The 19,884-nt window shown below is 44.5% G+C and overlaps 1 protein-coding gene across 4 annotated transcripts in view; it reads right to left on the bottom strand.

The window, feature by feature from the left end:
- The window catches only part of TMC5 (transmembrane channel like 5), a 54,734-nt gene that overhangs the window by 19,520 nt on the left and 15,330 nt on the right, over nucleotides 1-19,884 (bottom strand). For 3 of the 4 annotated variants that reach the window (XM_064295648.1, XM_064295650.1, XM_064295651.1), the window contains 8 exons: nucleotides 18,074-18,173; nucleotides 14,998-15,085; nucleotides 14,301-14,549; nucleotides 11,779-11,930; nucleotides 9,856-10,000; nucleotides 8,787-8,942; nucleotides 4,065-4,216; nucleotides 640-718 (listed from right to left, as the gene is read on the bottom strand). In XM_064295648.1, coding sequence (XP_064151718.1) covers nucleotides 640-718; nucleotides 4,065-4,216; nucleotides 8,787-8,942; nucleotides 9,856-10,000; nucleotides 11,779-11,930; nucleotides 14,301-14,549; nucleotides 14,998-15,085; nucleotides 18,074-18,173 — 1,121 coding nt within the window. The remainder of the gene's footprint in view (nucleotides 1-639; nucleotides 719-4,064; nucleotides 4,217-8,786; nucleotides 8,943-9,855; nucleotides 10,001-11,778; nucleotides 11,931-14,300; nucleotides 14,550-14,997; nucleotides 15,086-18,073; nucleotides 18,174-19,884) is intronic. The other variant, XM_064295649.1, reaches the window with a different exon arrangement.

Here is a 19,884-nt window from a genome sequence, read left to right as displayed (position 1 = left end):
GTCTGTTCCTGCATCTACACAGGACATCACCTCAGGGGCTCCCAGACATAACTGAGGAAGACTCTCTGGGGTAGAGGAAGAGTGAGAAGCTGTTCTCAACTAGGGGAGGGCCAGAAATGATCAGAGTTAGGACATAATTGCTATTGCCAGCACTCATATGTTTGCAGATTGGTGAAGCCCACCGCATGTAGGTTATGGAGAAAATGGAACATCAAGGATCAAAAAGGATCCTTCCCAAATCCCAAGGCTGGTTGGACAGATTAGTATCAAAATTACTACCATCTGTTGTTGAGGGCCCGACATATGCCTGACACTGTACTTAGACTACATGTGATGTAGTTTATCCCCATTCTACAGATGAGAAAACTGAAGCTAAAAGAGATTAGATCATCTGTAGATGACACAGCTGGTCTTCTAATCAAGTCCGCCTGTCTTTAGAACCTGTGTTTTTTTGTTTTTTTGTGTTTTTTTGTGGGGGAGACTCTCCTCCCTCCTTGTTGCCTTCCAAATTAGCTTCTGTTCTCTTCCCACAAGGGATTCAATGCCAAATAGGAGGCATGATGGCTCTTGAGACACTTCCTCCCTGGTGCTAACAGGCTAAGAAACTGGATGTAAGGCAGAACAGAATGGAAATCTCACCTCCTCACCAGACAGGGCCACGACGTTGAGCCAATAGTAACACAGAATTCCAATGATGGATATTTTCAGAAAGATGTTTCTAAACAACAGAAGAGAAAACAACTATCATTACCCTCGCTCACAGCAGTCATTAGAGCTGTATGCCCATATTTCCTTTTGAGCCCATGGTAAGATCGCTAGTCCTGCCATCCTGTGGTCGGATGGGCCATGTCACTAGTTCTGGCAAATGAGTTGTGAGCAAAAGTGACGTGTGTTACTTCTAGGCTGGAGCATTTCAATGCTGGTGTGAGACCCTCCAGCACTCAAGCTCTTCCCTCTGGAATGACAATCAGCAACGTTCCAGAGAGTAGCTACTCTCTCAGCCTGGATCCCTGAAAGGCTAGTACGAGTAGAAAGGCACTGTTGATCCACAATGGACATGTAGCATGAGCATGTCACTGAGTTCCAGGCCACTGAGATTTGAGGGGAAGGGTGTTTGTTACCACAGCATAACCTAATTTATTCTGACTGATAAACCCTCTTTTGGTGCATCTCCAAACTATCTGATTTCACTCCTCACTGTAATAGTAATAAGCAGGCTTAACATTAATTGAGTGCACAGTATACACTATTAAGCACTTTACTGAATGGTCCTGCTTAAGCTTTACAACTCTATCCAGGTAAAGAGGATTTTATGCTCACTCACTTTGCTTAGGAAACCCTGGTGGCGTAGTGGTTAAGTGCAACAGCTGCTAACCAAAGGGTTGGCAGTTCGAATCCGCCAGGCACGCCTTGGAAACTCTATGGGGCAGTTCTACTCTGTCCTATAGGGTCGCTAGGAGTTGGAATTGACTCGACGGCACTGGGTTTGGTTTTTTGGTTTTTCATTTTGCTTAATTCAATACGTGCTGGGGTTTTTGTTTTAATTTTATTTATTTTGAGAATATACACTGTAAAACATACGGCGATTCAACAGTTTCCACATATACAATTCAGTGACACTGATTACATTCTTTGAGTTGTGCAACCATTCTCACCCTCCTTTTCTGAGTTGTTCCTCCCTCATTCACATAAACTCACTGCCCCCTAAGGTGTTCCTATCTAATCTTTCGAGTTGCTGTTGTCAATTTGCTCCCACTGAAAAAGCACAATGCTCAAGGCAGACATTCTTTAGCTAAGCTAAAGTATTGGTTGATTTTAAAAAGACTGCAGGGGATGTTCTTGGTTTAAGGTTTAAAGATTATCTCAGGGCAATAGTTTCAGTGGTTCATCCACCCTCCATAGCTCCAGAAAGTCTAAAGTCCATGAGAATTTAAAACTCTGTTCTGCATTTTCCCACTTTTGATAAGGATCTTCTAAAGAATCTTTGATCAGACTATTCAGTAATGGTAGCCAGGCACTATCCAGCTCTTCTGGTCTCATGGTAAAGGAGGCAGTTGTTCACGGAGGCAATTAGCCATGCATTTCATTTCCTCCTTCTATTCCTGACTCTCCTTCTTCCTCTGTTGCTCCAGGTGAACAGAGACCAACTGTGCCTTAGATGGTACCTGCTGATTTTAATGGGGCCCTGGTATAGGTGTACCAAGAATCATATGCCACTAAACCACTGACACCAGACCAGCAGCATCAGCATCACCTAGAAACTTGAGAGAAAGGCAGATTCTCAGAACCTACCTCAGACCTACTGAATCAGAAACTCTGTGGGTGGGACCCAGCAAGCTGTGTTTGAATAAGCCCTCCAGATGATTCTCATGCATGCTCAACGTTGAGAACCACTGTACTAGACTCTTAACTTCCATGAAGGAAGGAAATGGATGGGTCTTTTTCAATGCCAGATCCACAACCGCTTGTTCAGTGCCTAGCCAGTATTAAACCCAGTACCCAGTGCCGTCGAGTCAATTCTGACTCACAGCGACCCTATAGGACAGAATAGAACTGCCCCATAGAGTTTCCAAAGAGCCAAGACCCTCCAAATCTACTGATTCATACATTAGTTTACTTTTACTGAACAATATCCCTGGGTGGTACAAATAGATCATGCACTTGACTGGAGGTTCAAGTCCACGCAGAGGTGACTCAAAGAAAGGCCTAGAGATCTCCTTCTGAAAAATCAGCCACTGGAAACCCTGCGGACCATCTAAGATACAACTATTGGTCTCTACTCATCCAGAGCAAAAGAGAAAGAAGCAAACCAAAGGCTCAAAGAAGAAACTAGCCTACAGGACAAATAGTCTAAACGGACCATGGTCCCATCTACCCTGAAACCAGAAGAACTAGATGGTGCCTGCCACCACTACCTACTGTTCTAATCAGGGCCACAATAGATGGACCCTGATAGAATGGGAGAAAAACGTGGAACAGGACCTCAAATTCTTAAAATAAAAAAAAACAAAAACCAGACCTACTGGACTGGTTGAGACTAGACTAGAAGACTCCGTGAGCCTATTGCCCTGAAATACTCTTCAAACCTTGAACTAACACCAACCCCTGAGGTCACCTTGTAGCTAAACAACAAATATGCTTAAAAAAAAAAAAAAAGAATATCACTTTAAGTACTATGCTCCTTTTAAAAATCACCTATATGAGACCGAACTGTCAACGATTACTTTAAAACAAAAATGAGAATGTAAGGGGGAGGGAAACTAGATTAATGGAAATGGAACAACCAGGACGGAAGTAATGAGAATGTTCATGCATTGTGAATAATGTAACCAATGTCACTGTACAACTTGTGTAGAAATTGTTGAATGGGAATCTAAACTGCTGTGTATCTCTTCACCACAAACGCGATAAAATATTATCAACAACAACAAAAAGCCCTATAGAGCACAGTTCTGCTCTGCCACACGTGGGGTTGCCATGAGTCGGAGTCGACTCAACAGCAACCCGTTCTGGCACTAGTATTGTTACAAACACCGCCACAGGGAGGAACTAGCCAGGAAAAGGCTGTGAGTACAAAATTTGGGTAGTTTTGTGCTTTGTTTACCAAAGCCCTGGGGCCACTTCTAGTGCATACGGTGCCTTTGTAGAAATCACAAAAATGCACCCCTTCCCCCAGCTGATACAGTGGGTACCAGGGCTCACGGTCTGACTAATGGCAACACTGGGTGGATCTCAGTCTCCACACACCCCCCCAGCCAGAACTTTCGTGCAGTGCACTGCCTGAACAGCTGCACATCTGATTCCTAGAAAAGCTAGGAATCCTCGGGCTGGTTGCCACTGGGAAAGGTAAGCCATTACTGTGAGCAAAAGGCAGAGGTATTCAATTGCTGTAGTTTCTCAGAGCTGTTCTCTCATGCTCTATGGCTAGGCTACCATATCACACATACACACTTTACTCCTGAAATTCCTGCTGGAGAAGAGAACTCTGATATTGGGCATAACCCTTTCTAGCTTCCAGCTGCTTCGTAGAAACAAGGGGTGTTTGGCGGGACGGGCACACCTACCGGATCAGGAGGATGTAGACTTCATGCCGTGGCATCTCGTACCTCTCCACCAGCCCGAACATGGAATAGAAGCGTGGCACGACCAGGTTGATGCAGGATACTACGAACGGCAGTAACAGCACCGCCCCAGCATTCTTGTGCTTTTTCAGGAACTACAGAGGGTGGAAGGGGAGAATCCAGATGCTAACTGTGCACTGAACCCCTCTCGACCTCACTCAGAAGACCTCCACCATGGGAAAACCCCAGAAGCAGCTCCTCTAGGGTTAACTATTAAGCTACCCTTTATTGGCGGTGCCTCAGTGGTGCAATCGGTTTGAGCTTGGTTGCAGCGGTTAAGAGCTCGGCTGCTAACCAAAAGGTCAGCAATTCAAATCCACCTACCACTCCCTGGAAACCCTAAAGGGCAGTTCTACTCTGTTCTATAGGGTTGCTATGAGTCAGAATCAACTTAAGGGTAACAGGTTTGGTTTTTTGGGTTTGGAGCCCTGGTGGCACAGTGGTTAAAAGCTCAGGCTGCTAACCAAAAGGTCAGCCGTGCGAATTCACCAGTTGCCCCTTGGAAACGCTAGGGGGCAGTTCTAATCTGTCCTATAGGGTCGCTATAAGTGGGAATTGACAGCAATGAGGTGTTTTTTTTTTTTTTTACCCTAAAGGCTGGTGATTCAAACCCACCCAGCGGTGCTTCAGGAGAAAGGCCTGGTGTGCTGGGCATTTACCCTGTGCCGCTCACTGCCCACATGACTGCACTTAATCCTCCCCGCAGCCCAGCCAGGTGGGTGCTAACGCTGTTGTGCGCAGCTGAATTGATTTGGGCTCATAGTGACCCTATCGGACAGAGCGGAACTGCCCCACGGGGTGTCCAAGGCTGTAATCTTCCCAGAAGCAGACTGCCACATCTTTCTCCCGCAGAGTGGCCAGTGGGTTCGAACAGCGGACCTTTTGGTGAACAGCCAAGGGCTTAACTACTGAGCCACCACCAGGGCTTCTTTCAGGTGCTAACAGACTTCACTGATGAGCAAACTGAGGATCAGAGAGGCAAAGGGGCTTGCCCGGGGTCACCCATTGAGGGAGTGGCACATCTGAACCCAGGTCAAACAGCCATTCCATGACTTGACTGCAAAGTCTGGGGCAGTGAGCATAGGCTTCCTTGCTGCTGGGGCAAAAGCCTGAGTCCACCAAAGCTACAGCACGAGGGTAGCCATAAACTCGGAAGTTCTCCTCCCCCTCCTGTGTGGCCTAGTTCACTGCCACCAGGCTTCGCCAGTTCTTGAGTACCAAAGAGGGGCAGGCTGGCCTCCGCCAGCCCACATGCCCCTGTATGTGAGGCAGGAAGGGGTGCCCCTTCCTCCAGGTGGTTGCAGCACTTGGCAAACTGTTGGGAGTGAAGCCTTGGCTAGACATCCTGGCGCAATGGAAAGGGATTCCCAGTGGGTTGGCTCCCACCCTGACTCTGCTACATCTACCTCTGGGTAGTTCTGAAAGCACCATCGTCACTCTAGGTTGTGTCTTTGAAGCCAGGGTAGCTGGGGTTCAAATACTGCCCTTCCCCCTACACACACACACTTAAAAGCTGCAAAGCCTAGAGCTAGATGCTTAGTTTCTCTGAGTCTCCTTTTCCCATCTGCATAATGGGGAGATTATCACATAACCTACAGGAACTGTGCAAGAATGAAATGAGATCACCCAAGGCAAGGGTCTGGCCCCAGGGCTGCCAAACAGTACAACTGGAAGCACCATTTACATTAAATTGTAGACGCGGAGTTGAATGGCCACCCCTGGTGTTGTGCGAAAGGTTGGCCTTGCCTGGCACAGAGTAGATGCTTAAAAAAGGAAAACTATTCCACTTCTCAGGAGCCTTGGTGGCACAGTGGTTAAGCACTCGGCTGCTAACCAAAAGGTCTGAAACCCACCAGCAGCTCTGAGGGAGAAAGATGTAGCAATCTGCTTCTGTAAAAAGTACAGCCTTGGAAACCCTATGGGGGAGTTCTACTCTGTCCTATAGGGCCACTGTCATAGATTGAATTGTGTCCCCCAAAAACATCTGTCAACTTGACTAGGCCATGATTTCCAGTATTGTGTGATTGTCCACCACTCTGCTATCTAACGTGATTTCCCTGTGTGTTGTAAATCCTACCTTTAGGATGCTAATGAAGAGGATTAGAGTCAGCTCTGTTAATGAGGCAGGACTCAATCTATAAGATTAGGTTGTGTTTTAAATCAATCTCTTTTGAGATATAAAAGAGAGAAGTAAGCAGAGAGACAAGAGGCCCTCACACCACCCAGAAAGCAGTGCCAGGAGCAGAACATGTCCTTTGGACCTGGGGTCCCTGTGCTGAGAAGCTCCTCAACCAGGGAAGATTGATGACAAGCACCTTCCCCCAGAGCGGACAGAGAGAGAAAGCCTTCCCCTTGGAGCTGGCGGCTTGAATTTGGACTTCTAGCCTCCTAGACTGTGAGAGAATAAACTTTTGTTTGTTAAAGCCATCCACTTGGGGTATTTCTGTTATTAGCAGCACCAGATAACAAAAACAGTTGCTATGAGTCATAATCTACTTGACAGCCAGAGGGTTTGGTGTTGGTTTGGTTTATCCCACTTCTACCTCCACTCCTCCTTAGCCGGCCCCCTTCACTTCAGGTGGGCATGGAGGAAACCTTCAGTGTGAAGAACTCAGAAATTTCTTTATTCCTACTTACAGCTGCCTTGTCGTACTTCTAAGACAGGCAATGCCAAGCCCCTGAGGACAGTGACTCGACCTCTCTTCCAGGGTAGATCTTAATATGGTTAATGGCAAGCCTCTAGGTTTGTATAATCCCTCAGCCATTTTCTGGCTAGCTTCTCATTCTTCATCCACTCATTGGTTGACTACCTACTATGTATCAGGTACTGGGCCAGGTGCTGGGATACAGACTTTTGAAGAAACAGACATGTAGATGGAGCCCTGGTGGTGCAGCACGCACACTGCAGTCAGAAGCTCTGGGCAAGTGGGGAAAGTAGAAACTTTGACTGAAGACCTGGGATCAAGTTCTGGTTTCTTCCTCTACTAATAATCTTTAATTTCTACATATTTGTTTCACATAAGTGAGAGCATACAGTTTGTCATTTTGCTACTGACTTATTTCGTTCAGCGTGATATTTTCAATCAAGGTTTTCCATGTTGTGGCACGCAGCAGGACTTCATTTCTCTTTATGGATGAAGGGCTGTTACTCTGCGTGTGTGTGTGTGTGTGTGTGTGTGTGTGTGTGTGTGTGCGCGTGCGTGTGTTTAATGACTTAGGCTCTGAGATTAAGTAGCTAAGTGGCCTGGGCAAAGTACTGTTTTTTTCTCTAGGCTTCAGCTTGTTTTCCTCTGCAAAATAGAGCTAATTGGATCCAGTTTGCCTGCTTCTAGAACTGTGGTGCAGGCCAGTCTGATTATGTCACTTTCTTTAATGGCTTCATACCAAAAGACCAAACTAGATGCCACTGAGTTAATTCCAAATCATGGTGACCCCGGGTGTGCCAGAGTAGAACTATCCTCTGTAGGGTTTTCAATAAAACCCAAAAACCAAACCCACTGCTGTCAAGTCGATTCCAACTCATAGCAACCCTATAGGACAGGGCAGAACTGCCCCATAGAGTTTCCAAGGAGCACCTGCGGATTCGAACTGCTGACTGCTTGGTCAGCAGCGGTAGCACTTAACCACTGTGCCACCAGGGTTTCCACTAGCTGTGATCTTTTGGAATTAGATCGCCAGGCCTTTCTTCTGAGGTGCCTCTGGGTGGATTTGAATCTCCAACCTTTTAGTAGCCAGGTGCTTAACTGTTTGTACCACCCAGGGACTCCTACTGACTTCCTACTAACCTCAAAGTAAAATCTGTCCTCCATGGCATGACTGCTAGATCTTTTATGATCTGACTCCTGCCCACTTTTCTAACCTCAGCATCCCACAACCACCTGTATCCCATAACAGCAACACTAAGTTGTCTGTAGTTCACTGAACACTCCATGCTTTTCCTCATCTCTAGATGGGAAACATGCAGTTCATTCTCCAATTACTTCCCTGCATCTGGCAAACTCCTCCTCCTCTAGACCTCAGCATGGAAGTCACCTCCTCCAGGAAGCCTTCTCTCACTACCACCACCCTCCCTAGGCTGAGTTGGGTACTCCTGACCCTGCAGGCTTCCCCTGTACACTTATCACACACAGCACTGAAACTGCCTATCTGCATGTCAAAAAAAAAAAAAAAAAAACCAAACCCATTGCTGTCAAGTTGATTCTGACTCATAGTGACCCTATAGAACAGAGTAGGACTGCCCCATAGGATTTCCAAGGAGCAGCTGATGGATTTGAACTGCCGGCCTTTTGGTTAGCAGCAGAGCTCTTAACCACTGCGCTGCCAGGGCTCTGAGTAAGGCCTTAGGGATATAATAACAGAGGAAGAAACCAAAACTTGATCCCAGGTCTTCTGCCAAAGTTTCCACTCTGCCCCCTTGCCCAGAGCTTCTGACTGTAGCATGTACACACACATCCCCTGGCGATCTTCTTACAATGCCAATTCTGAGTCTATGGGCAGGACTCAAGATTCTGCATTTTTTAACAAGTTTCCAGGTGGCACCAATGCTGCTGGCCATGGACCCCATGTGAGTAGCAGCCTCTGCACCACTCTCCCCCTGTAGCATCCCACCCCTTCACCTAGCTCTCTTTGCTCCGGACCTTGGTGCTCCAGCTTCTCTGGAGTTACCTCTGAGTTGTCCTCAGCCAGGTAGTAAACAGCTACACAGCAGGCGACAGCCACACCAGTAGAGACAACCCAGGCTGCTGCATGGGCAGACAAGCGGGCCAGCCACTGATTTAGCGTCAACTTGACATTCTCCTGTCGGATTTCTGACAGGTTCTCCTACAAACACAAGGAAGTGAAGTTGACCAAGAGACCCCTCTCCACTGTTAGCCAAGATCTCAAGGTGAACACTCGCCACGCCCAGAGACACCAAACCACTTCAGATCCACAGGCAAGAGTGAGGGGAAAAGCTGATAATGGACGTGGATTATGGGAGATATTGGGGAAAATCTCAAATGGGGCCAAGGGCCCCCATCACCACATCAAACACTCTTTCCACCTTATGGGGACAGGTGGAACTAATATATTGGGGCCATGTTCTCAGGGAAGGTATGTTGAGATCATGAAGCTCTTTGTTGAAGAACAGGGTGGGTATCTTCACCAAGGAAAAAGTTAACAAAGTCCCTTTCTTTAGAAATGCTTCTTGTTCTTTCTTTGTCATGATTTGTTTTCTTCTATAGACCAGAGTTTCTCAATCTCAGAACTACTAACATTTTGGTTCAGATAATTCTTTGGAAGCAAAGGGGGTGCCCTGTGCATTTTAGGATTATGTTTAGCAGCACCCCTGGCCTCTACTTTCTAGATGCCAGTAGCACCCTTCCCAATTGTGACAACCAAAGAAGTCTACAAACATTGCCAAATGTCCCCTGGGGAGGTAAAATTGCCCCCAGTTGAAAATCACTGCTCTAGGATAAAATCAAGGGGTCAAGAAGTATGCACATTCAAAATTTTGATACCAACTGCTATAATGCCCTCTAATAAGGTCATACTGATTACAAAGCCACCAATGCCATATGAAAATGCCCATTTCCCTGCATCATCACCAGCACTGCATATTATAAATATTTTTAACTTTTTGCAAAACTTACAGGCATCAAAAAATAATTCATTATCATTCTTTAAAAAGCTCAGGACCTACTGGAGGAGGGAGTAGGCCAGCCGTGGGAGGGTGGGTTGAGTGGGTCTGCCTTACCCTTATCTCAGTACTGAGGTTCTTCTGTTTCAGCTTCACGGCTTTTTCATGAGTGACAGTGGAATCCCAGCAAAAGACAAGTTTAGCAATCCCACGGGAGTAAATGTGGGGGTTAATGAAGTTGTTGCGGAAATACTTGGCCATGCTAGGGAAAGCAGAAACCAAATATCCATGGGTTATTACAACAGGCGCTGGGAGCATAACTTCATCAAAGTAAAGCAAAGCCCTATCATTCAAGGTGAAATGCAACATCAAAGAGTTACTCTCGAGCTCCTCCTCATGATATCAAGCACAACAATGAGCTGGCCTGGCTTGCAATCCTAGCTTTGCCAGCTGGGGGATCTCTGTGATATTGTGAGCCTCAGTTTCCACATCTGTATAATGGGGGTAGGGGGTCCCTAGGTGGTACAAATAGTTAAAATGCTCAGCTTCCAACCGGAAGGAGGTTTGAGTCCATGCAGAGGTGCCTCAGAAGAGAGGCCTGGCAGTCTACTTCCCAAAAATCAGCCATTGAAAATTCTACGGAGGACACTTCTACTTTGACACACACGGGATCACCATGAGTTGGAGTCGACGCAACAGCAAGTGGTAGCTGGTTATAACGGGGATAATAACAGTACACACCTCAGAGAATTATTATGAAAGCCAACGAATAACTACACTGTTATGGACTGAATTGTGTCCCCCAAAGAGATATGTTAAAGTCCTAATCCCTGTACCCATGAATGTGACCTTGTTTGGGGACACAGGTCTTTCTTTGAAGATATTATCAGTGAAGTTAATGAGGTCAACCTGTATGCCGAGCAAAGAATCTGAGAAACTTGACCACATGAAGAGAAACGGGGCATCAGGACTGGAGGAAGACTCACTAACAACCTGCGTGGTATGCAAATGACACAACCTTGCTTTTGGAAAGCAAAGAGCACTTGAAGTACTTACTGATAAGGATCAAAAACCACAGCCTTCAGTATTGATTATGCCTCAACATAAAGAAAACAAAAATCCTCACAACTGGACCAATAAGCCACATCATGATAAACGGAGAAAAGACTGAAGCTGTCAAGGATTTCATTTTACTTGGATCCACAACCAACACCCATGGAAGTAGAAGTCAGGAAATCAAACCGTTTACTGCATTGGGCAAATATGCTCTAAAAGACCTTTTTAAAGTGTTACAAAGCAAGTATGTCACTTTGAGGTCTAAGGTGTGCCTGATCCAATCTACGGTGTTTTCAGTTGCCTCATATGCCTGTGAAAGCTGGCCAGTGAATAAGGAAAATGGAAGGAGAATTGATGTCTTTGAATACTGAGTATACCATGGGCTGCCAGAAGAATGCGCAAATCTGTAATGGAAGAAGTACAGCCGGAGTGCTCCCTGGAAGCGTGTATGGTGAGACTTCATCTCACAGACTTTGGACATGTTATCAGGAGGGATCAGTCCCTGGAGAAAGACATCATGCTTTGTAAAGCAGAAGGTCAGCAAAAGAGAGGAAGACCCTCAATGGGATGGACTGACACAGTGGCTGCAACAGTGGGCTCAAACATAGCAACAAATTTGAGGATGGCGCAGGACCGAACAGTGTTTGGCTCTGCTGTACATGGGATCACTATGAGTTGGAACAGGCTCTACAGCACCGGACACAACCTTCTCTTTCACAATTGTCCATCCATGTCCTTTTGTCCATATAACTACTTGGATCAATGCATCCTTATTTGCAGACTGACCAATTTCCTTAAAAGTACACAAAAACCTCTCTTCCTCTACCTGAACTCATATTATATGTTGCAGAACAAAAAAGGATCAGACAGCAATATGAAAGTCGAAATTGCAGTGAAGCTGTTTTCTGGGCAATTTTCAAGTCTTCTGAATCTGGCTTAAATCAAAAAAGAGCCTTGGGCTCTGGGAATGCCAACCCTCCATACCTATACAGCAAACTGAAAAAGCAGATGACCAAGCAGGCTCCGATTGTGAAGATGTAGGCCAGCTGCATGTTGTAGGATGCCCTAATGCTCTCATGCCGGATTGTTGAATTGGTGTAAAAGCCATAGTACATCACCGTGTCCCGAAAATAACCCTGAAAAGGACAATAAACCCTAGGTCAGGTGGACCTCTTGAGACAAAGATGAATGAGTATGATCTGCAGAGTTAACCTCTTCTCTGCCAGAAGCATGGGCCCATCAGTTTAGTCCATTTCATTTGCCAGGGAAGGAGCACCTGTCCTATAGGGTCACTAAGAGTCGGAATCAACTCAACAGCAGTGGGTTTGGTTTTTGGTCTTGGACAAGGAAACAGACAATTCCAGCAGCTAAGACATTGGAATCTAAAGGATATCTGGCCCGGTTTCTACAAGTCAGTGTCAAGAAAAAAGGCAAGTGGGGCTGGAAGGATTGTTCTCTATTAATAAGAGACGAGAAAAAACAACCAAATGCCACAAATGGTCTTTGATTGGATCCTGGTCTGAACAAGCAAGGTATTAAAGACATTTTGGTGACAACTGGGAAAATTTGAACATGGTCTGGATTTTAGACCATGTTAGGGAATTATTTATTTTATTCTGTTGTAGGGGGAATTATCTATTTTATTCTGTTGTAGGTGATAATAGCATTAACCAAAAAAACCAAACCCACTGCCGTCGAGTTGATTCTGACTCATAGTGACCCTATAAGACAGAGTAGAACTGCCCCATAGAGTTTCCAAGGAGCGCCTGGCAGATTTGAACTGCTGACCCTTTGGTTAGTAGTCATAGCACTTAACCACTACACCACCAGGGTTTCCGTGATAATAGCATGATGACTGTAGAAATGTGTTCTTATTTTTTAGAGATGTATGTTGAAGAATTTAGGAATAAAATGTTCTGATGTCTGTAATTTACTTTCAAATGCTTCCAAAAATAATAAGATAAAACAAATATGGCAAAATGTTAACAATTTTAAGTCTATATAGTATCCGTGTTTATTATACTACTCTTTACTTTCCTGTATGTTTGACATTTTTCATCATGTTTCCTGTACATAACACAGTCATGACAAAAAATGAAGGAGAAATTGATACAGTATTTCCATTTTAAGGCATCTATCCCAAGGAAATTTTTTTAATGAAAGAGAAAAAAAAAAAAAGATAAATGAAAAATCTCACTACATTCTACAGCAGGGGTCAGCAAACATTTTCTGTCAAGGGCCAGGAAGTAAAGACTTTTTTGCTTTCCAAGCCATTTGGTCACTGTAGCAACTGCTAAGCTGTGCCTCTGTAGCAGGAGAGCAGCATAGACAAGATGTAAATGAATGGGTCTGGCTGTGTTCCAATAAAACTTTATTTATGGGCACCAATATTTTAATGTCTTATAATTTCCATGTTTCATAAGACATTATTCTTTTTTTTTTTTAACCACTTAAAAATGTAAAAACCCTTCCTTGTTTACAAGCGGTACAAAAACAGGTGGCAGGCTAAACTTGGCCCGTGAGCGGTAGTTTGCCAATCCCTGTTCTACAGAAACTCAATGGCAGCAACCCCTTCAAGAATATAAGCTCCACAAGGTATGCTTCCGTAGGGAGTCGGACCAATAAATTATGGCTGCTGTTAAAACAAAGAATGTGAATTTATATAGCTGTTCAAGATATATAGTGAAACAAACAAAAAGTTGCAAAAACAAGTATGACCCTATCTTCTTTTTTTATCTAAAAGAATTATTATCTATTTATTTATACATTTATGTTTATATGGAAACCCTGGTGGCCTAGTGGTTAAGTGCTACGGCTGCTAACCAAAACGTCTGCAGTTCGAATCTACCAGGCGCTCCTTGGAAACCCTATGGGGCAGTTCTACTCTGTCCTACAGGATGGCTATGAGTCGGAATCAACTCAACGGCAACGGGTTTATGTTTGTATAGAAAGGTAAACAGTCTATAGGGATACACCCTGAACTGGGCAGTTGGACAAGGGATGAAGAGTAAAATGAACTTTCACCTTTTAGTTTGTTCCTTTCTATATGGGAGAATTTTTTCAAAAGAAGCACTGTATTTAGACATAAAAATAAAAAAGAAAGAAAAAGTATATCCATGAACACTGACATGGGATAATGTCCGCCATACGTTGTTAAAAAAAAAAAATTGTACACAGTATATAACAAATAATTTAGCTTTGTAAAAAAAAAGGATATATATATATACATATACACTTGCAAATGAGTCCACATGTGTGTAACAAAGTATAGACAATAAAATGTCAACCTCTTAATGGTAGTTACCCCTGAAGATAGAAATTCTACTATGTTGTATATATGTAACTTTGGGGGGAAAAATTTGCTTTTAAAATACTCACTTTCCCCATCTGTCAGCCCCCAGACAATAAGATGATCTGGATGGGGTGAGCAGCCAGGTATGTCCCTTGGTTTGTAGGGTGCTGAATGCAGGTTGGATGTTTGTGCACAAAGGAAATGGAGAACCTACCCCCCCAGTTAAAAATTCCAATCCAGTGAAGCTGAGAGTATTCTTTTCAGCCACGGTAAGCTGAGGGATTATGATGAAGCTGAAGTTGACAATGAACGAGAAAATGTTGAACTTCAAAAGCCATTTCAGAAAGTTGAAATAGGAGAGAACACTGGTTCCAAATTTGCCTCCAATGACCTTGAGTGTCTTCTGCCACAGGCTGATGGAGTTGAGTAGTTCTGATAGGCTGTTCCTGAACCTCCGGTAAGCCTGGAGTTAGGACACAAAGCAGGTGGCTTTATAGTCACTCAACAAATACCCCCTGAACAGGTACCATAACAGCAAGAACGGCCACCATTTCTCGGGCACCATGTTAAGCAAGTTAACATATGTCATCTCTTTTAACCTTCACGGCCACCCTCTAAGGTGAGTGTTACTATTATCTTTCCAGGATTGCTGTTGAAGAAGGTGAAGCTCACCCTAGCTAAGTTGCCCAGCTAACTCAGCAACCTCTTAGACCTTGCCCATACCAACCTCCTTTCCCCACACTTGTACTGACTCAATTTCTACGGCTCTGGGCAGTGAAATAGCCCTGGATTTTTGTTCCTCTTCCCTAATTAGTGTCCCCTTTGGTCTCCTTTTATCCCCACTCTCCTGCCTCCCTGCTTTTACCCCCTTGCACTGCCCAGCTTCCCAACTACAGTAAAGGCTGACTTACCAGTGAAATGGAGTTCAGACACTGAGAGCAGCAATTGAGCTTAAGGACATGGCGAGACTGTTTACTTTTCTCTTTGTCAACCATTTTCCTGTGGGGAACAGAAGAGGAAAGTGAGATCAGAAGAAATAGATGGTGGCCAGCTACCACTACTGACCATTCTAATCAGGGCCACAACAGATAGACCCTGACACAATGGGAGAAAAATGTGGAACAGAACCTCAAATTTCAAAAAAAAAACAGACCTATCAGACTGGCTGAGGCTAAAGGACTATTGCTCTACAATAGACTATTGCTAGTTTGAGCTGAATCTGGTCCCTGAGGTCATCTTCCAGCTAAATAACAAGTTGGCTCAAAAAATATCATCTGTAAGTACTGTGTTCCTTTAAAAAATCACCTATATGAGACCAAATGGTCAACAAGTACTTTAAAACAAAGACGAGAATGTAAGGGGGCAGGGAAACTAGATTAATGGAAACAGAACAACCAGAATGGAAATAATGAGAATGTTCACAATTGTCAAGAATGTAACCAATGTCACTGTACAACTTGTGAATTGTGGAATGGGAACCTAACCTGCCATGTAAACCTTCACTGAAAACACAATAAATTTTTTTTTTTTTTTTAAAGGAAGGGAGCAGGGCTCTCTTCCCACCTCTCTCTCACTTTCTCATCAGTTTTTGTGTCTTCCTCCCTGTGTGTGTCTTTGGCTGTCTCTCCCTCCATCTCACTGGCTTTCTCTTCCTGTGCCTCTGGTTCTTTCTCCTCATTTCTCACCAACTCTCTATGTCCTTCTCTTTCTCCTCCTCTCTCTCTCTCTGGTCTGTCTTTGTCTCTTTCTCTCTGTGTCTCTGTCTCTCCTTGATTTTCTCTTTCTGTGTGTCTCTCTCCCTCTCTCCCAGTTCCCCCTCTCTCAGGAAAAAACTTGCCTGGGAGCCTATCAGCAAACTTCCCCTTATGTTTCATTGGTCCAAACTAGACACAAAAATTAAAATAAAAAAATAATTACTAAGTGCCTATGACAGAAGTGCCAGGCACAGTCCCAGGCAGTGGGCAAGAAAGACTGGTTTTCCTGCCTCGTGGAGCTGATATCCTAGTCAGAAGAGAAAGACAATATGCAATGAACAATACAGGTAGTACCCAACTTACGATGTATTCAAGTTACAATGAACCACGCTTACGATCGTCCTTTTTTTTTTTTTTGGTACATCTCATCGTTAGTAACATGTACTACATACAATACTGCAGCATGTAATTTGTTGAAGTTGTCATTTTCAGATGTTCACTCACAGAAGTTCAATGTTATGATTTACTGTTCGAAACACTGCCATATAGCAGGCTATGGCCTGGTCTACAATGAAGTCTATGTTCGTTTAGGAAGATTCGAGAAGCAGGGAGATGTTACAACAAAACATATACAAAGAAAAAAAGAGAAGGACCATACAGACAACTCTCACGAATTTTCTGACTAGAGATGCTATCCCCATTCCCCGAGCTAATCCAGATGATCCAAAGCCTTTTGCAAGTGGAGTTATTACTGCAACTGACAAAATGCCAACATTGTTCAACTCCTCTTTGTCAGAGTATATTTTTACGATTTGTGTATTTTTTTAGATATATATTAAAATATATCTGTAAGTTTATATGTAATGTTTCCCACCCTGATAATAAAACCTGGTAATAAAAGGTAATAATAAGGAAAACTAAAAAGAAAAAAGTATTCAACTAACGTCAGAACAGACTTAGGACGAAGTCGTAGGAAGGAAACCCCGTCGTAAGTCAGAGATTACCTCTAGATATAATAATAAGTGGATTAAAGTATACAGCATATTAGAAGGTGATTTGTACTGTGGGAAAGAAGAAGACAAACTAGAGCAGGGTAAGGAGATTGGAAATGCGGGGTGGGGACAATCTTAAAGAAGAAAGTTGCCATCCAGTTGGTTCCAATTCATCTCCATGTCATCACCTAGTGTTTTCAGAGTAGAATTGTGCTCCATAGAGTTTTCAGCGGCTGTGACCATTTGGAAGCAGATCACCAGGGCTTTTCTTCTGACATGCCTCTGGGTGAATCCAAACCACCAACCTTTAAGGTTGGTTAATAGCCCAGCTCTTAACCATTTGCACTATTCAGGAACTCTGTTACAATCTTGAAGGAGGTGAAGGATTAGCTGTATGGATAAGGTAATGTTCTATGCAGGCAAACAGCAGGGAGGCCAGGGTAACTAGAATGCAATGAGCAAGAGGGAGGAAGGTGGATAACCTTGGGGTAGGGGGATGGGGGAGAAGTGCAGATCCTATAAGTCAGTGATTCTCAATGGGGATAAATTTGCCCCCTAGGGGACATTTGGCAATGTCTGGAAACATTTTTGGTTATCACAACTTTGGGAACGCTACGGGCATCTCATGGGTAGAGGCCAGGGAAGCTGCTCAACAGCCCCTCACAACAGAGAATTATCTGTCCCCCAATGGCAGTGGTGCTGAGGTAAGGTTTTGCATGATGGTCTTAAACCTTTATGATGTTTCAGTGGAGCTTCCAGAGTAAGACTAAGAAGAAAGGTCTGGGAATTTACTTCCAAAAATCAGTCAATGAAACCCTATGGATGACAATGCTCAGATCCACAACCCATCACCGGGATGGCGCAGGACCGGGTAGTGCGTCATGCATGGGGTCACCATGAGTTGGGGGCCAACTCCACAGCAGCCAACAACAACAAGGCGGGGGTTATGGGTTTTAAGAGAGAGTTCTATAGAGAGGTAGCGCCCTTCTCATCACATTCTTTATCTCTAGCGATGTTAACCTCGATTGCCTGGCTGAGGTAGTGTTAGCCAGGCTTCTCCTCTGTAAAGTTTACCTCTCCCCACCCTCCCTTCCACATCCTACTCTTGGCAAGCATCCACTAAGCGCAGCCCACACTCAAGGCCACGGTGTGGGGAGTACTGACACGTGTTAGTTGGAATTCTTCTCTTAAGAAATATTTGTCCCTTCTCCCACATTGATGTACCTTTTTGAGATACAACAAAAGTAGAAAATGGAGGTTCTCCTGAAATCTGGGAAAGAAGGAAAGCCTCTGGTCCATACCTAATTTTCCTTTTCTCTTCCATGGTCCTCGGCAGGTTCCTGATGGCTTTATTTCTGTCTCTTGGGGTCAGGGGTATCAAAGATGTGATTAGCTTTTGTCCTGTGGAAGAAAACAAAATAAATGGAGTTAAATTTTTTTTTCTTCCTTAACAAAATAATAACATTTTAAAATATGGCATGTGTTTTTAAGAGAGCACAAAGAAAGAAGATGATATGAAGTCTGGGATTCCAAAGATCAGGAATACAAACAAAAGACCTGCATCTTTGTTAAACCCCAAAGCCAAAGCGAATGATAATGTTTGTACTTAACTCCAATTCGGATTTTTTAATTTATTTACTTTTTTTCGGTTTCCCCTGACGAAAAACATTTAGCAAAGTGAACAAGTCTACCTCTCCTCTTTCGTTTTAATATATCTCCCGGATCTCTCTTTTGCCCCCTGCACTCCAGGCCCAAGGGCCTTCTTTACGCCCTTGATGGCCGTCATGTGCTTTTCCGAACATATTCCCCTGCCCTTCCCTGTTCATTTTCACATTTTAAGTCAGCACTGCAGACGCTTTGATCGCCCACCCCAAGCTCATCCCCTCCTTGCTAATAAAAAACCCGTTGCCATCAAGCAGATTCCAACTCAAGAATGGAAGCCCCATTTTGTTTAGGAGCAAGTGTACTTCTGTGGGGGGTGGGCCCATCTCCTGGCACAGGGGGCGGGGCGCAATGACTCTAAGCCAATCCCGATGGTTCTGTTCCCTGGCCAATGACAGGGTTAGACACGGTCATGTGACACAATTTTGGCCAATGTGCTGTGAGGGGTGGTCTTTTGAGAAGTTTCTTGGAAAAAGTTCCTTTCCTCACATAAAAATTACTGATACTGTAATAAGGAAAAGACAAATCCTTCTTCCACTCCATATTGTTGTGTCTGTATGTGACACCTGGAACTGCTGTCACCACCTTGACACATGAGGGAAGCCAGCAGAGGCTGGCTGGGGCCCAGATGACGTGCCGAAGATGGCAAGCACAGACAGAGGGAGCCGACTGGCTCTTCCCTGTCACATCTCGAACCAGAGCTCACGGGAAAGCACCCTGTCCATAGTTGAGGTGGAGGGGGAATGCCCAAAGGACGGCCATCAAATCACTCTGCTAAAGACAAGAAATTTGTGTCCGTCCTTAGAGGGAATGAGGAGCAATAAGTAGACTGAGAGGGAAGACGAAGAAGAAAGGCGGGAAGAAGGAAAACACGGATACGCCCGGAGACAGAAGCCTGGGAGGTGACTCCCCGGTCTTTAGAAAAATAAACCCACAAAATGCTTTGGTGCCAATGGATTCTTTTCTTCCTGAAACTATAGGAAGTGGCTGGACTTTATGCCTGGGTATTACAGGGTGACACATGCCAGCCCCAAGCGTGGAGAGTAGAATTGCACAATAAGGCTTTCAAGGCTGTGACCTTTCGGAAACAGATTGCCAGGCCTGTCTTCTGAGGCATCTCTGGGTGGGTTCAAATCGCCAACCTTTCGGCTAGTAGTGAAGTGCTTAACCGTTTACACTACTTGACAGACATCTAACAACAACAACATGGGGTGAAACAGAAATAGTGTCAGTTTTTGACTTCAGGAGCAAAGTGGCAAGGAAGCCTTGGCTACCACCTAGTTTCACCATGGACACAGCAATGAGAGGCATCCTATGTTGCCTAAAACCAGGGTGAGGAGACATTGAACCAAAGCAGGAGAGTCAGTAGTTGAGGACTCAGACTTGGCAATCAGACAGACCTGCTTTTGAGTCCTGAATCTACCAGCTACTATCTGTGTGACATAATGCA

Source organism: Loxodonta africana, chromosome 12 (genome assembly GCF_030014295.1).
Source record: "Loxodonta africana isolate mLoxAfr1 chromosome 12, mLoxAfr1.hap2, whole genome shotgun sequence".
NCBI classification, from domain to species: Eukaryota; Metazoa; Chordata; class Mammalia; order Proboscidea; family Elephantidae; genus Loxodonta; species Loxodonta africana.
Note: the sequence above shows the minus strand (reverse complement) of the source record. Positions and strands in the feature narration are given on the sequence as shown.